The sequence below is a fragment of the Phaeodactylum tricornutum genome, chromosome 23 (genome assembly GCF_000150955.2).
Source record: "Phaeodactylum tricornutum CCAP 1055/1 chromosome 23, whole genome shotgun sequence".
Classification (NCBI taxonomy): domain Eukaryota; phylum Bacillariophyta; class Bacillariophyceae; order Surirellales; family Neidiaceae; genus Phaeodactylum; species Phaeodactylum tricornutum.
The window spans coordinates 355614-368570 of record NC_011691.1 but is presented as its reverse complement, the minus strand read 5'-3'; the positions used below and the strand labels follow the sequence as shown (position 1 = coordinate 368570).

General features: G+C 50.0%; 5 protein-coding genes across 5 annotated transcripts; 3 read left to right on the top strand and 2 right to left on the bottom strand.

The window, feature by feature from the left end:
* Positions 1-1231: 1231 nt before the first annotated feature.
* PHATRDRAFT_49670 (predicted protein) lies at positions 1232-2699 on the bottom strand. Its single transcript, XM_002184316.1, has one exon. The coding sequence runs from the start codon at positions 2621-2623 to the stop codon at positions 1259-1261; it is 1365 nt and encodes a 454-aa protein (XP_002184352.1). The 5' UTR covers positions 2624-2699; the 3' UTR covers positions 1232-1258.
* A 1609-nt stretch (positions 2700-4308) lies between these two features.
* PHATRDRAFT_40425 (predicted protein) lies at positions 4309-4965 on the top strand (the record flags this gene model as incomplete). Its single annotated transcript, XM_002184415.1, has 1 exon — positions 4309-4965. One exon carries the CDS (start codon positions 4309-4311, stop codon positions 4963-4965), a length of 657 nt encoding a protein of 218 aa, XP_002184451.1.
* A 1897-nt stretch (positions 4966-6862) lies between these two features.
* Positions 6863-8416, bottom strand: PHATRDRAFT_16142 (predicted protein; the record flags this gene model as incomplete). The annotated part of the gene is made up of 1 exon (XM_002184315.1): positions 6863-8416. A coding segment is annotated over one exon (1554 nt), but the record flags the coding sequence as incomplete, so codon positions are not given.
* An 876-nt stretch (positions 8417-9292) lies between these two features.
* PHATRDRAFT_49669 (predicted protein) lies at positions 9293-10387 on the top strand (the record flags this gene model as incomplete). The annotated part of the gene is made up of 1 exon (XM_002184414.1): positions 9293-10387. The coding sequence occupies exon 1, from the start codon at positions 9497-9499 to the stop codon at positions 10385-10387; it is 891 nt and encodes a 296-aa protein (XP_002184450.1). The 5' UTR covers positions 9293-9496.
* Positions 10388-11024: 637 nt separating this feature from the next.
* PHATRDRAFT_49668 (predicted protein) lies at positions 11025-12680 on the top strand. The gene has a single exon (XM_002184413.1). The coding sequence runs from the start codon at positions 11056-11058 to the stop codon at positions 12637-12639; it is 1584 nt and encodes a 527-aa protein (XP_002184449.1). The 5' UTR covers positions 11025-11055; the 3' UTR covers positions 12640-12680.
* The last annotated feature ends 277 nt before the right edge of the window (positions 12681-12957 follow it).

Sequence of the window (12957 nt, the reverse complement as noted above, 5' to 3'; positions counted from 1 at the left end):
TCGACTCGACTCGGGTGCGGCGACTAAAACGGTCGGTTTCGTGACAAAATGGGTTCGGCCGGCAAATATGTAAGGCCCGCGAGAAGAAACGTGTCCTTCACACACACACATTATCGTACTAACTGTAACCGTGACGCTATACTCAAGGAAAAAGACGAAACGTGAAATAGATTTCTCGAAAGGGTTATCGCGCATGCCGAACATCGGGTGTATATTATATGCGTTGAGGCACTTCCGAGATACGGTTCCGTAAACATCTTTAAAAGACATAACGTCCGCGACCAACGCGGGACAGCCGATGAACAGCGATATCGTATTAAGCTAGATCGCAGTCCCAGCCCCTAAACGGACGGCCTCTCACAGTCAAACCATCTGCTTACTGTTTCATACAACATGCCTTAACCCCGTGCCCCAGATTGAGATTCAACCGTTGACACAATTAAATCTTGGCGGTTACGCAGAAATCGATTGCTAGCCTTTCGAAACAAAGAAAATGATTTCGTTCCCGAACTACCATACCATACTACTAATTGTACGTGGTTCTCTTCTAGCATCAACATTCTAGTAAGAACCTTTTACATTTGTGGTAACTGCAACTAGAAAAAAATGGCTCGTTTTTCGGCAAGTTGGCGTAGAGAAGTATTTACAACATGACATAGCCACTAATCGAGGAGAGTCCGCCTTGTCAACAGAAGCGATTGAAGCTTGTCATGGTATGGAAGATATGGATTGGGCCATGTACAAGCAAGTAGTAGGCGAATGTTCCGAAGCTGAATTCCCTGAATAGCCCATTTGTGTGTGCAAGCATCGTTTTTTGCTCGAAATAAAACAAAAACTACGACAAACTTACTTGTAACACCGCTTTCAACTGGATGCATTTGATAGACAACCAGATGCCAATAAAATGTAATTCCGTTTTCCTTTGCGGGATTATATTCCCAGGAGACTATTATTTGGTCGCTGTTTGAGCTGCCGCAGAGGCGGTTTAAAAATTTTGGAGGTCCAAATTAGACGTTTAGAGTGATCCGAACGCGAAAATAAGACGGAGGTCCAAATTAGACGTTTAGAGTGATCCGAACGCGAAAATAAGACACCAGAAAAAAGCTTCTGATAGACATTGTCAGCCTTTCTAGTATTTTGGTATAGGACCGAGAGCTGCCTTAATATATACTAGTCTTATTCACAATTGACACACCCACACCCAGCTTTGTGAAGTATGCATGGTTTGTACTTCATTCTGGCAAACAATTGGATTATATTAACTATTCTGGCAATCCGTACAACATCCACCGCAGGCTACACGGGTGCAATCAGCTGACAAGTTTTTGAACTGGTAGTCCGAGGCCGCAATCGTGTCACATATACCTTGAGGCATGTCTCCAACCAAATTATTTCCATACACCTCTAAGACTTGCAAGTCAACCCAACCCGACAAAGCTTCCGGGATGGTGCCAGTCAATGCATTGTTATATAACCAGCAGCGCCTCAAATTGACCAGATTGCCCATTTCGGTGGGAATACTTCCCCTTAGAGTGGAATTGGTAAGGCTGAAAGATGTAAGTGTTGTCAAAGTACCAAGCTCGGGAGGAATCGTTCCGGTAATAGGGTTGTGATCGAGCCACAACGCTCGTGCATTTGGCCATCGGTTAAGCATGATCAGGTTGTTCAAGTCGAATGAAAGGCTATTTTGGCGAATGTAAAAAGACTCTAAGTTGGGCAGACCTCCAAGTTCTGCGGGGAGTTCGCCAGAAATGCGGTTCGATTCAATTTCCAGATGCGTCAGGCGCTGCATATTGCCGATAATCTCACCATCCAGAATACCCCTCAGCAGATTGTAGGAAACGGATAACTTCTGAATTGCTACCAAGCTCTTCATTTGAGTTGGTAGCCCTGTGGTAGCTATAACATAGTTATCGTCCATTATGAGCTCCTGTAGGTTTGGCAAATAGCTCCAGACGTCGTTGCTGGCCTCTTCCCCATATATATCGTTGTTTGCCAGATTCAAGCTCACCAATTTGTCCAAGAGAGCAAGTTCCAGTGGAAGTGATCCGGACAGATTATTGCCTAACAAGTTAATCGCTACAACGAGACCACTAGCATCGCACGTGATGCCTTTCCATTCACACTCGGGAGTACTGGTCATCCAGAAGTCGCTGGAGCCCCAGGGACGAGTGGCCTCAGCTTCCAAGTACGGATGCGAAACTGCAAATGTGGAATAGTAAAAGACCCCAAGGGCAAAGCGCTGGATGCTACGAAGGTGGAATAACGAAGAGTAAAGAGTTGTACCCGCAACAGCTTGCAAAGCTTTGCCCTGGGGAGCTGTGACGTCGTACAATCCCCTCCAAGAAAGACCCAACTGATCATAACGTCTGATCAGTATGGCTACGAGTTCAGCCTCGTTATCTTGAAGGGTAGAGCCAGAGACTTCAACTTCAGGAACACGAGGACCGGACAAGCTTTCTGGCACAAAAACTTCCGATCTGCTTTGCCTGGTGACCACCACGGCTACAATCGCAATCAGTAGCATTGCCGAAAGAGTTACCCCGAATATAAATCTGCGAGTACGGTAGAAAGGGACGCGGAAAGCATTGTAAGATCTGTCATAGTATAGATTACGAGACATGATGGATAGGCAAGGCAAGGCAAGGAGCCACTTATGGTTCTTTTGCGACGCTTGATGCAACGATGAGAGATTCTTTTTTCAGAAAAACGATGGGCAAGGGAAAAGTATGCCGCCATTTGCGTCCTCACGACTTTCCAAGACTTAAAAATTGCATCAAGACCAATGATTAGCTTTTCCTCCAAAAAAATATCTCTATATAAGGATCAAACTTATTTAAATGCAGTGTCTGTCTTTGGCGAAACATGACAAGAAGAGGTATATACTGCGACGTAATAATGGCAAATTTGTTTAAGCTCCGTACGTTGAGGCTTTGCTGGCGCATATCCGCGTAAGATAGTATCATGTGCAGCCAGGACTAACCTTTTATCAAACAGCGAATGAGAATCACGTGACTGGTCTCATACAGCTAGCCGGTCCTGCTTTGATTTGACTTTGAAGATTCATACAACCACCTAACTCAAAACAGAGAGGGAATGAAAATTACGTGATCGTTCGCTTACAGTTAGCAGTTCCTGCTTCAAATTTCAAGACTCCCACAAGCCACCTACGTATTATGCCTTACAGATAGAGGACATAGGTTTCTATTATCCTTCCAGAGAGGCATTCATCAGGTCTCGCACCGCAAGGGAGGATTGACTGTCCAAGGAATGCCTGCTAAAGAATCCTGTACAATTGTGTGGAGGAATCAAACTCTAGCTTTCGAAACGATTTAGCAGTACACTCACTGACAGTAAGTGACTTGTAGCCTAATAGCTCAGCTCAAGTATCGTCGAAACACGCTCCAATGAAATTTATTATAATACATTATAAAAAACAGACTTCCTTCCTACACTGATTGCGCACCGGAATTCTCCGAGTGAGGTATAGAGAATGTTAATGTGGGAAAACAGGAACAGCCACGGTATCAAGAGAGTTTGTGTTGTTTGCCCAAGTGACAAAAGGCAGTAAAGATATATGGGCTTGACGATTCCGGCCAGACCAAAGCATGGGAGCAATAGGTATTGCAAGTCAAATTACTGGGAATACGATCTTCCCGCGGTGTCGCTAACTGTGAGTGAATTGATGGAAATAAATGAGCAAACAAAAAAACAGAACGAATCTTTTTAGCGTTTGATGCAGTGCCACCATACTCGGGGCTATGGATATTGGTAGACGGCAAGAATTGACAAGAAGTTTGTTTCAGTTATTTTGTTTTTCGTTGCGGTTAGACAATCACTTCTTCGTATGTTAACAGTCAACTTTGTTACTCCGTCTTCACTGCTTGTTTCCGGTGTCTTCGTGTAATTCGGTCAAATCAAATATACTCCGTAGGAAAAAATCAGTCGTTTCTGAAAATGACGAGGAACGTTCCCTATTTATAGATGTCTTACGACTATAGTATTTAAATCAAAACGAATAATTGCAGTCGGACGCTTCTGGCTGTCGTCAGACCTCGCATAATTTTTGTTCTCTTCTTAAGACGTCCACCATGTACAAGTGTTATCGAATCAGCTAACTGTAAGACCTCGTAATTCGAAATTTCTGCGAAAGTGCCACGAAATGCTAGAAGTAGCCTTCCCAGTGTCGCGGTGAACTTCGCCGTTCTGAACTGCTTCGCAACACAAGTACCAATTTGCCATAAACATTAAAAAAACTATTTGACAATCCATTGATTCCGATGAATCCCCAAAAGCGCAGCAGCAGCGATGAAAGATGAAGAACAAAGCTCCGAAAGAAATCTACAATCAAGGAGACCCAACAGGTCTTCTTCGCAAGGCAATGACGACACTCCTCAAGATAGGGAGCAGCGAGTCCCGAACATTACGTTGGCTTCGGCGTTAGCAATTTCTCTCCGACGATCCGGAAACCCTGGCGAATCGAGCAGTTTTTTATCCTCGCCATGGATTTTCCATCCGGCACTGTTAAATTCGGGCGGTTCATCGTCATCTTCTATTCCCGCGGTCGGTAGTATGATATTTGAACAGCAATCGTCGAGAGCCACACACGAACACCTTCGCACTGTCGCTCGGGATTCGGCGCAGTCGCTACAGGACGGCAGGAGAAACATTGTCGAAGTCACCAGTAGCTATGTCCCCGCACCTCCTTCGAGCAACTTGGTGGAATCGACTTCCGAAGAAAGTACTGATTGGCTTAGTGAAGCGTGGACCAGAGGTGAAGAAGGAAGCCCGTCTTCGGCTTTGTACCCCCGAAGACCGGTGTCAAGTCCTTTTACCAATGACATACCCTCTATCGATATTCTTCGAAGGACCCGGCCAGAAGGGCGACAAAGTTTTCCGGATACAGCCCCAGATGACGAGAAAGGAGATTCTGAGGATGAGCCGGAATGTCGTCCGGCCCAATAGCGGCATAAATGCCTGCGGACTTTGCTTTCTTTGATGGGCTTCCACTTTACTTTGGATAGAAAATACTGACACGTGGGAGCGTATATACGTTTACTGCTGGATTCCTTCTAGTTTGCTGAATCCACTGGAAGCATAGATAGCTTAAAACTGCCATCATGGAAGCCCTACTAAAGAGTGAAAGCTCTCTTGCCCGTCTTTGCTATTTGTTACAATTTTGGTCATTGTTTATGTGCTGTTCTGTTGCGAACTGCCATTGTCAAGCGATTGCCAGGTTTGTAGAATTGATTGTCACCGCAAGACCTGCTACTGTTGGCGTCTTTTGTTGCGCTCCGTGAAAACTTGAACGCAGGATCTGCTTCGTACCAGCTATTGCATCCAATCGGTTGAAGTGGTCGTAGGTTGAAGTGCATCCACCAATTTCGACCCTGGCAAAAGAGTTTCAAGGTTGAAATCAAAACACTTGCTTGGCAAGGAGAGAGTTATGTCTGTTACGAAGGCTGGTAGCTCTTTAAGCAAAGCTAATCGTCTCGGCGAGACAATTCGATGATATCTCAAAGAGAGCCTTTTCTATCATTTTGGTTCGGGTGTTGCTTAATCCTCCGTACTTTGACGGGCATTTGTATTTCAAGCGTTGCAACCCGATCCAGTTACTCAGCTCTGGGCAGCAAACGTCACTGCAAGGCGGTACTTTACAGTGCTGAGGAGCAAAAGAGAAGGAATAAGAAGGAGAATGCTCTATGTTACATTCCTTTGCTGTCGGTCCAAAGAGACTTACACCATGTACGCTTTTGAAGGTCAAAAGGTTCTTAAACTGCTGATCCCAACTAAGGTTATCCCCACTGTAAGGGAAAGGCACACTCTTGCACAAGGTGCATTCCTGGTGCATTCGCGCCCGTTTGCGGCGCAGAGGGCTTTCGTCGCCGCTATGGTCCCCACTCTGGCGCCCTGTCAGGGTGCTCTCCACCATTGTCTCGTAATCACATTCTTGCGGATCTGTAGTGTCCAGCAAACATTGGTATTTGTACAACCATTCCAACTGAGGCTGCGTAAGCTCTTGTACAAGAGTCGGCATCCTTAAAGTCAGTTTGGTTTCGAATTGTGGGAGCTACTTGCGCGATGGCTGCTCTAGAGAAGTAAGCGCTTGTAAAAAACCTGCGCCGTCTAATTGGTCGACTTGGAATGCCAACCAAATTTTTTCGGCCTGCCATGTACGTAGTGTGTGTGTTTTTTTGTTGAGCTCCAACGGACAAGGATGGGACTTCTATTTATTACTGAAACTTTAGCTCCACCAATGGAATCGAATACTTTGTAGCGAGAGTCGGGTATTTAAGTCTTCCCATAAATGTGGCTTTAGTTTATTTGGGCTTCTCATCCTTATCATAACAATTACCTATTGAAACTCCAAACAAGCGAGACAGCATGTGTGGCCGTCCGACAAAGTAGGCGACCACTTCAGGGTCGCCGTACTTATTTGCGTCGAATACGGACCGATGATCCGTTGTAAACGACCAAGTGGCCTCTGCCTCGAGAAGGAGTCGCCGTCATCGATCGAAATAAACTGCGTTGGGCCAATCCTAAGTCCTTTTATGTAGAATATGGTACGTCGGCTATCTGTTGGTGAGAATTCCGATTTAAATGTGGGAGGGATGGTTGCCTGATCGGCTTTCCGGCCCCCTCCCGAATCCTCTTGCGTCATCCAGCCGACTCACGAGGCCTCACAAACTAGTTTACAGTGTACTACTAAATGTAAATATTATGTGCGGGAAAGTTTGGCATTGGCAGCGCCAATGTCGTACTGTTCCCAGTCGCTTTCACGAAGGGATCGCTGTTCCAGCACAATGCCCCCGTTCATCACTGTTCCGACATGGGTGAAGCCCACTTTTTCACAAAAGGCCTTGTCGTGAGAAATGACCACGACGGCTCCGTCTTTTCCTCCCCATCCACTCAAGGCCCTGGCCAGAGCATCAATGCAGCCCACGTCCAAATGGTTACTGGGCTCGTCCAGCATGAGTAAATTACTAGCCTTGAGGGCAAACATACTCAACGCTACGCGTGCCTTTTCTCCTCCACTGAGCGCCCCTACCTTGCGGAGTGGCTTTTCGCCACCCAAATTAAGTCGGCCCATGACGCTTCTGGCTGCTTCGTCCGTCACGGCAACGTTTCCGTCCGCTCCTTCCCGGGCATACGCAGTCACTAGGTCGACGGCGCGAGCGTTGGTATCGAGTTCCTGCGCCAAGTCTTGGGTGAAGACCCCCAGTCGCAGACGGTCGTTCTCGGTACGGGTGCCTTGCATCAGCATGTGGGGTAGATTCCCACGCAGCGCCTTCAAGAGGGTCGACTTGCCGGCGCCGTTGGGTCCCCGGAGTAGCAGTTTCATACCTCGCGTAATGGTGAGATCAATATTCGTGAGCAGCGGTTCTTGGTCGGGATCGTGCCCAATCGAGGCGTTGGTGAGAGCAAGAAGGTTTTCGCCGTTGGGTTTGGGTGGCGGGGGCAGGACGAGTTCCGGCTGTGGTCCACGGGAGACGACCGCCACGGGGGGTGGATCTAGCTTGCCTTCGCGTTTCATTTTTTCCAACATTTTGACGCGGGACTGTGCCGAGGCCGCCTTGGTGGCACTCGCTCCGAATTTGTCGATAAAGGACTGTAGCCGGGCGGCTTCTTCGAGATTGCGTTTGTATTCGGCTTCGGCGGACTGGGCGCGGAACTCTTTTTCGTCGAGGTACTTGCTGTAGGAACAACCGCGGTATTCCAGGAGCGTATTGCCGGATATTTCGGCAATGGAATTGACCGAGGCGTCCAAAAGTTCCACGTCGTGCGAAACGAGAACCACGCTGCCGTCGTACTTGGCAATGTATTTGCCCAACCAATCTCGCGCGGAGGAATCCAAGTGATTGGAGGGTTCGTCGAGGAGTAACAGAGAGGGTTTGCTCAAAAGCAGTCTGGCGAGGGCAATTCTCATTTGCCAGCCGCCGGAAAAGTCGCTGCACAAGCGATGCGAGTCTTGGGGTTCAAATCCCAATCCTTTGAGTACGGAATCCACCATTTGTTCCTGTTCGTAGCCACCCGCCTTTTCGAATTGTTCCTGGGCTTCCCCCAACTCGGCCAAGGCCTGATCACTGTAATCCCCACCTTCCACTACGAGAGTCGTGAGGTGGAGTCGTTCCCGTGCGTGTTCAATCTCTACCATTTCGCTGCGGGCTTCTTCCGCCAGCGTCCGCACGGATCCACTGACGGCGGATTGTCGGAGATGTCCGACACGCACTTTGGGTCCGACCAAGGCGGCTCCCCGGTCCATCCGCACCGTCCCGGTAATGGCTCCCAGGAGAGTGGACTTGCCGGCTCCGTTGGGACCGACAATGCCCCACCGTTCGTTGGTTTGCACACTCCAGGCAATGTTTTGCAAGAGTGACGAGGCTCCGCGAGAAATGGCCACGTCCGCGAGACGCAAGACTGCCCCTTTCGTGTCGCCGACCGTCGTGCCGGCGACTTCGTCCGGAGCCGCGACGGTGGACGCGAGAGTCACGTCGCGATGGGCAACTCGGTGCCGTCCCGGTGCGATGGAGCTCGTCCGACCAGGCATCATCCAAGCCGACGTGAGCGTCGTCCAGGTTCCCACCCACACGACGACACACCGTATTCTCATGGTTGTCTGTGAGAGAAAGGTGTGTGAATGTGAGAGTGAATGTGTCTATTTGTGAGAGTGTGTGTGATTGTGTGAAACTGTGAAAGAGAGTGACGAAGAGCTCGTTGGTGCACCGACAGTGAATGCTTGTATATTGTGGACCCGAGTGTTGACTGGCTGGACGGTGAGAGAAAAACAGTGAGAAACGAACCAACGTCGTTCGTTCGTGGTGTCGTCAGCGAGACCCAAACGCCGACAAACACCTACCTATTTTTGTATCGGACAATCGGTGGTGGTTCAGTTTCCGCATGAAGTTTCGTCCGGTGCGGGGCAAACCTCGCCGAGCAGACACGCGCACTGCATTCGTTCCGCACCAGGACCGACGGCAACTCGGATTCTTCCGCGAACTCATTGGGTCGTGTCGTTGCGACGGACCTCGTGTACACCCACGTGGAGAACCTACCAATCGACCGAACGTTGTCTCTAGCTAGTAGAGAGTAGTAGGTAGTGATGTAATACCTGACTGTTACCCAACCCCAAACCCTGTTAGGAAGGTAGACGGGTTCACTGATAGAAGTGATTCACTGTCAAGCCTGTACCTCCTTGACACTACTTTTATATTCGATTCCTTAAACTACACTATCGAACAAGTGTCTCCTCATTTCCCCGCAAAAAGAGTCGTGCTCGAGTGTCGGTCCAATGGCGTACGTGCCTCCACATCGACGACGTCGATCCCGTGATGCTGCTGCTGCGGTAGACGAGACACGTCCGGACCTTCTTACCGGAGCACCCGAGTCGGCCACTGCCACTGCCACCACCTCTCGTATCCCAGTGTCACGCACACTCCCCTCCGTAACCTCTATCCGGTGTATCAATCTACAGTCCCGTCCGGATAAATGGATACAAATGCAACAAGAAGCAGTCCGCGTTAGTCGGTCGTTCGCTGCCCAAATGCAACGGTTTCCCGCGTGCACAGGCGGACCCCCACCGTGCCCGCCCCCGTCGTCCACAAACTCCACCCCGACGGAGACTCCCACGTCGTTTTCGTCCGCGGACGAAAACGACGTCCAATGGGAATGGGATGCCACCAACAATGCCCGCTACAGTGCCCGGGTCATTCCTGGCCCCAAAATACTAACGCCTGGCGAACGAGGCTGTGCCCGATCCCACGTGGCCCTCTGGCGAGAACTGGTCCACGATCCGACCCACCGTTGTAGTGACAATGGTGACGCGAGACATAGCAGTGGTGGTAGCAGTAGTAGTACTCATGACAGCGAGAATGGTCCCACCATGCTAGTGTTGGAAGACGATGTTTCCTTTACCAGTCATCGGGGCCAGAGTCGATTCGAAAAGTGTTGGGCCCGGGCGTGGGAGCAACTTCCCCGGGGCAACGACCCTACTTGGGGTATCCTGTATTTGGGCTTTTCCGATCGTGGCGCACGTGTACTGTTGGAACGTGACGGAGCAAGGGGGGACTGCCCTCCGCATCGTCGACGGACCTCGCACGATCCTCGCCATCCCACCGTGCACCTGTACCGACCCGAATACGGATTTCATACCCACGCGTATATAATCACTCAAGCAGCAGCGGCTCTATTGTTGGATCAATTGCCCGTTGTGGGGCCGATCGATGTCTGGCTGGCCGATAATCAATGGTTCGGCATTCCTACCTTTTGTGCCGTGATTGCCAACGAAGGTTGGCGACGCGACGACGGTACCTACGAAGGAGCCCCGTTGGTACGACAAAACCGTGGTCGCCACACCACTAGTGACATTGTGCAATCGTCCGGACGGTGACGGGAAACGTACCACTATACCGATGCTCCATTCCCGCACGCAGTGTCGGTTGCCAGTAGTCGGGGGAAGTCGAACGACTCGACTATGAGTACTATTGCTACTGGTAGTAGTAGTAGTAGTAGTAGTAGTAGTAGTAGTAGGAGCAGAGAGATTGTGCGCTGCTGTCGCCCGTACAATACACAAGGAAAAGGCTCCTTTCCCAGTGCTCCTCGTTTGGAAATGATTCACCGAACTGCAGGACGATGCAATCCAAGGCAAGTCCCTCGTACAGTTCAAAAGCGTAGCAACTAGCGAATGCGAGCGAACATTCTCGTGAAGCCTTACAGGTTGGAGACGGATTTTCTGGAGACAACCCGGTGTTTCACTGTCAGTAAGGCAAAGTACGTTAGCCACAAAAGTTACCAATCGAGACAAACCTGTTAGTGAGAAAGCATAGCTTTTTTCACTTGTCGTTAGAGGACACCTACAACCATATCGTATTTTAGCTTAGGAACTACCACCTTCTCGTCCTTAGGGTTGGAGTCGGTGTTCGAGACGGACGGCGTACGTATTGCGAACTCGACCGATCCAGTAGCCTCTCTGTAAACGGTAAACGATTTCCTTTTCTCAGCGTCAATCATAGGCCGACACAAAACCATAAACTTCTCGGTTTCCCCCGTTCCGCCACTATGACTGACGGGAGTGCCGTGGACTGGACTACAGCGGTTACTGTGGGAGCGGCCGCGTTGGCCGCGTGCGGCGTCGGCGTCTTGACGGCCGCCAGCTCGGACACCGTCAGCCGGAGGATTCTATCCCCGGAACGCACCCACGCGAAACGGAGTGCCGAATACGGCTACCGGTGGCGGCAAGCCATGGAACGTGCCGTGTTGCAATGCTCGTACGTACTGGCGGGAGGGGTTGGCAACTATAACGACGAAATCGAGCTCGCACAAACCAAATTGGTTCGCGATATGGCGCACGTGGAACTTTTGGTACAAGCGATCGTCGACCGCAAGGGACGACTACGAATCGGAAAGATTTGTACGGATGAACGCATGCCCTCCACCGACTATTATGTATGGCTGTACGACCAAGAGTCCTCGCAAATCTATCAATTACCTTTGACGACGTTCGGAATGGCGCTCGCCGACGCCATGGAACGAAAGATTCACTCCACGACATTCTGCTTCCTGGCCGATGCCGCCGCCTCGACGGCAAGTGCATTGGTCAAGGATCTCTTGCAAATCACCAAAAGTGCGGTGGAAATTTACGAAAATCCTCTCTGGTTGACTCAGCTAGCCCTGCTGACGCGGAAGAACCTACACCCACGCGACGACCTTGAACGGGTCCTGTACGCGTTTTGTCGAATGCAGGCTTGGAATTGCGAACAACCCACACTGCTGATATCCTACGGCGCTGCAGTGACGCCAATTTTGCTTCCCATGCTTCAACAAGTCTTCCCGGACGACCGACACCTGTTTTGCTACACCGGCTGCATCCAGACGGCTCAGGCCGCCTTCCACGGACGGCGCTCCTTCCAACGCAATCACGTTCCGGAATGTGTTAGTGACGCGCTTCAGTTCCCACACCCGGTGTCCTACACCACACCGCTTTCTCGTAGTATGCTTCATTCCGTCAACACGATGCCACCGTACTCGCGGGCACTCGTTTCGCTGCCGATAGAAATTGCCGACGTTGTCGAAACTTGGATGGCTGCGGTAGACGCCTTTTTCTTGTTGAAAGAAGACGAACGGATCAATGGATATCTCCCCTACGTACTCAAAACCGATTACTTGCTGACTCCTGTATCGCTAGACGTTCGGCACTGGACCACACGGTCGCTCTTGCAGTACGTATGTGGCAGCCGAACCAGAGGGGAGGTTCCGTCGGAAACCCTAGACGCGGCGTTCTCGTACTTGCGGGAGCGCAAACCGCTGGCTCCATTAGCGAAGATTGACGCTTACCGAAAGCCAATCGAAAACGCGGTCTTTCAGCACAAGCTGATACTTATTGAAAACAAAACCCTTCAAGACACGGTCCAGCCGACACAACACTGGACGCTGAAATCGACCGCAAAAGCTGGTTGCGCGTGCTGCTTGCCCGAGGAAGACGAAGAGGATGAGGACCTGGGTGCGCTGAAAGGGAAATTAGACATGTCCCGCCCAGGTGTCTTTGTCTTGCCGGGTACTTTGAAGAAAGGCAAACCTTCGGCAGCCGGAAAATTTGTGGACGGAAAGATGGGATTTGCCTTTGATCCTACCAAGTTTTCCTAGAGAGCTTTCGTTTTTTAATACACCCCTTTTCTCGCCTTTACTAATAACCGTGCAAAACAGCGTTATTCTTTCGCCTCCGAGAAAGGGAGTGTCGGCTCGGAATTGATCGAAGTCGTAATCAAGCAAATACTTTTAGGTCCTCTCCACGGAGCTCGTATCCTGATGCATACACCTACGTCTTTGCCAGGCAATGACCAGATGCTGTGAAGCACTCACTATCAGTGGTGATTTTGGGAGCCTAACAGCGACAAAAGTTGCAGCATACACATTTTATCCAGTTTCCTCAAAATTCATCGGTATCGGAACGTGCACGTCAAC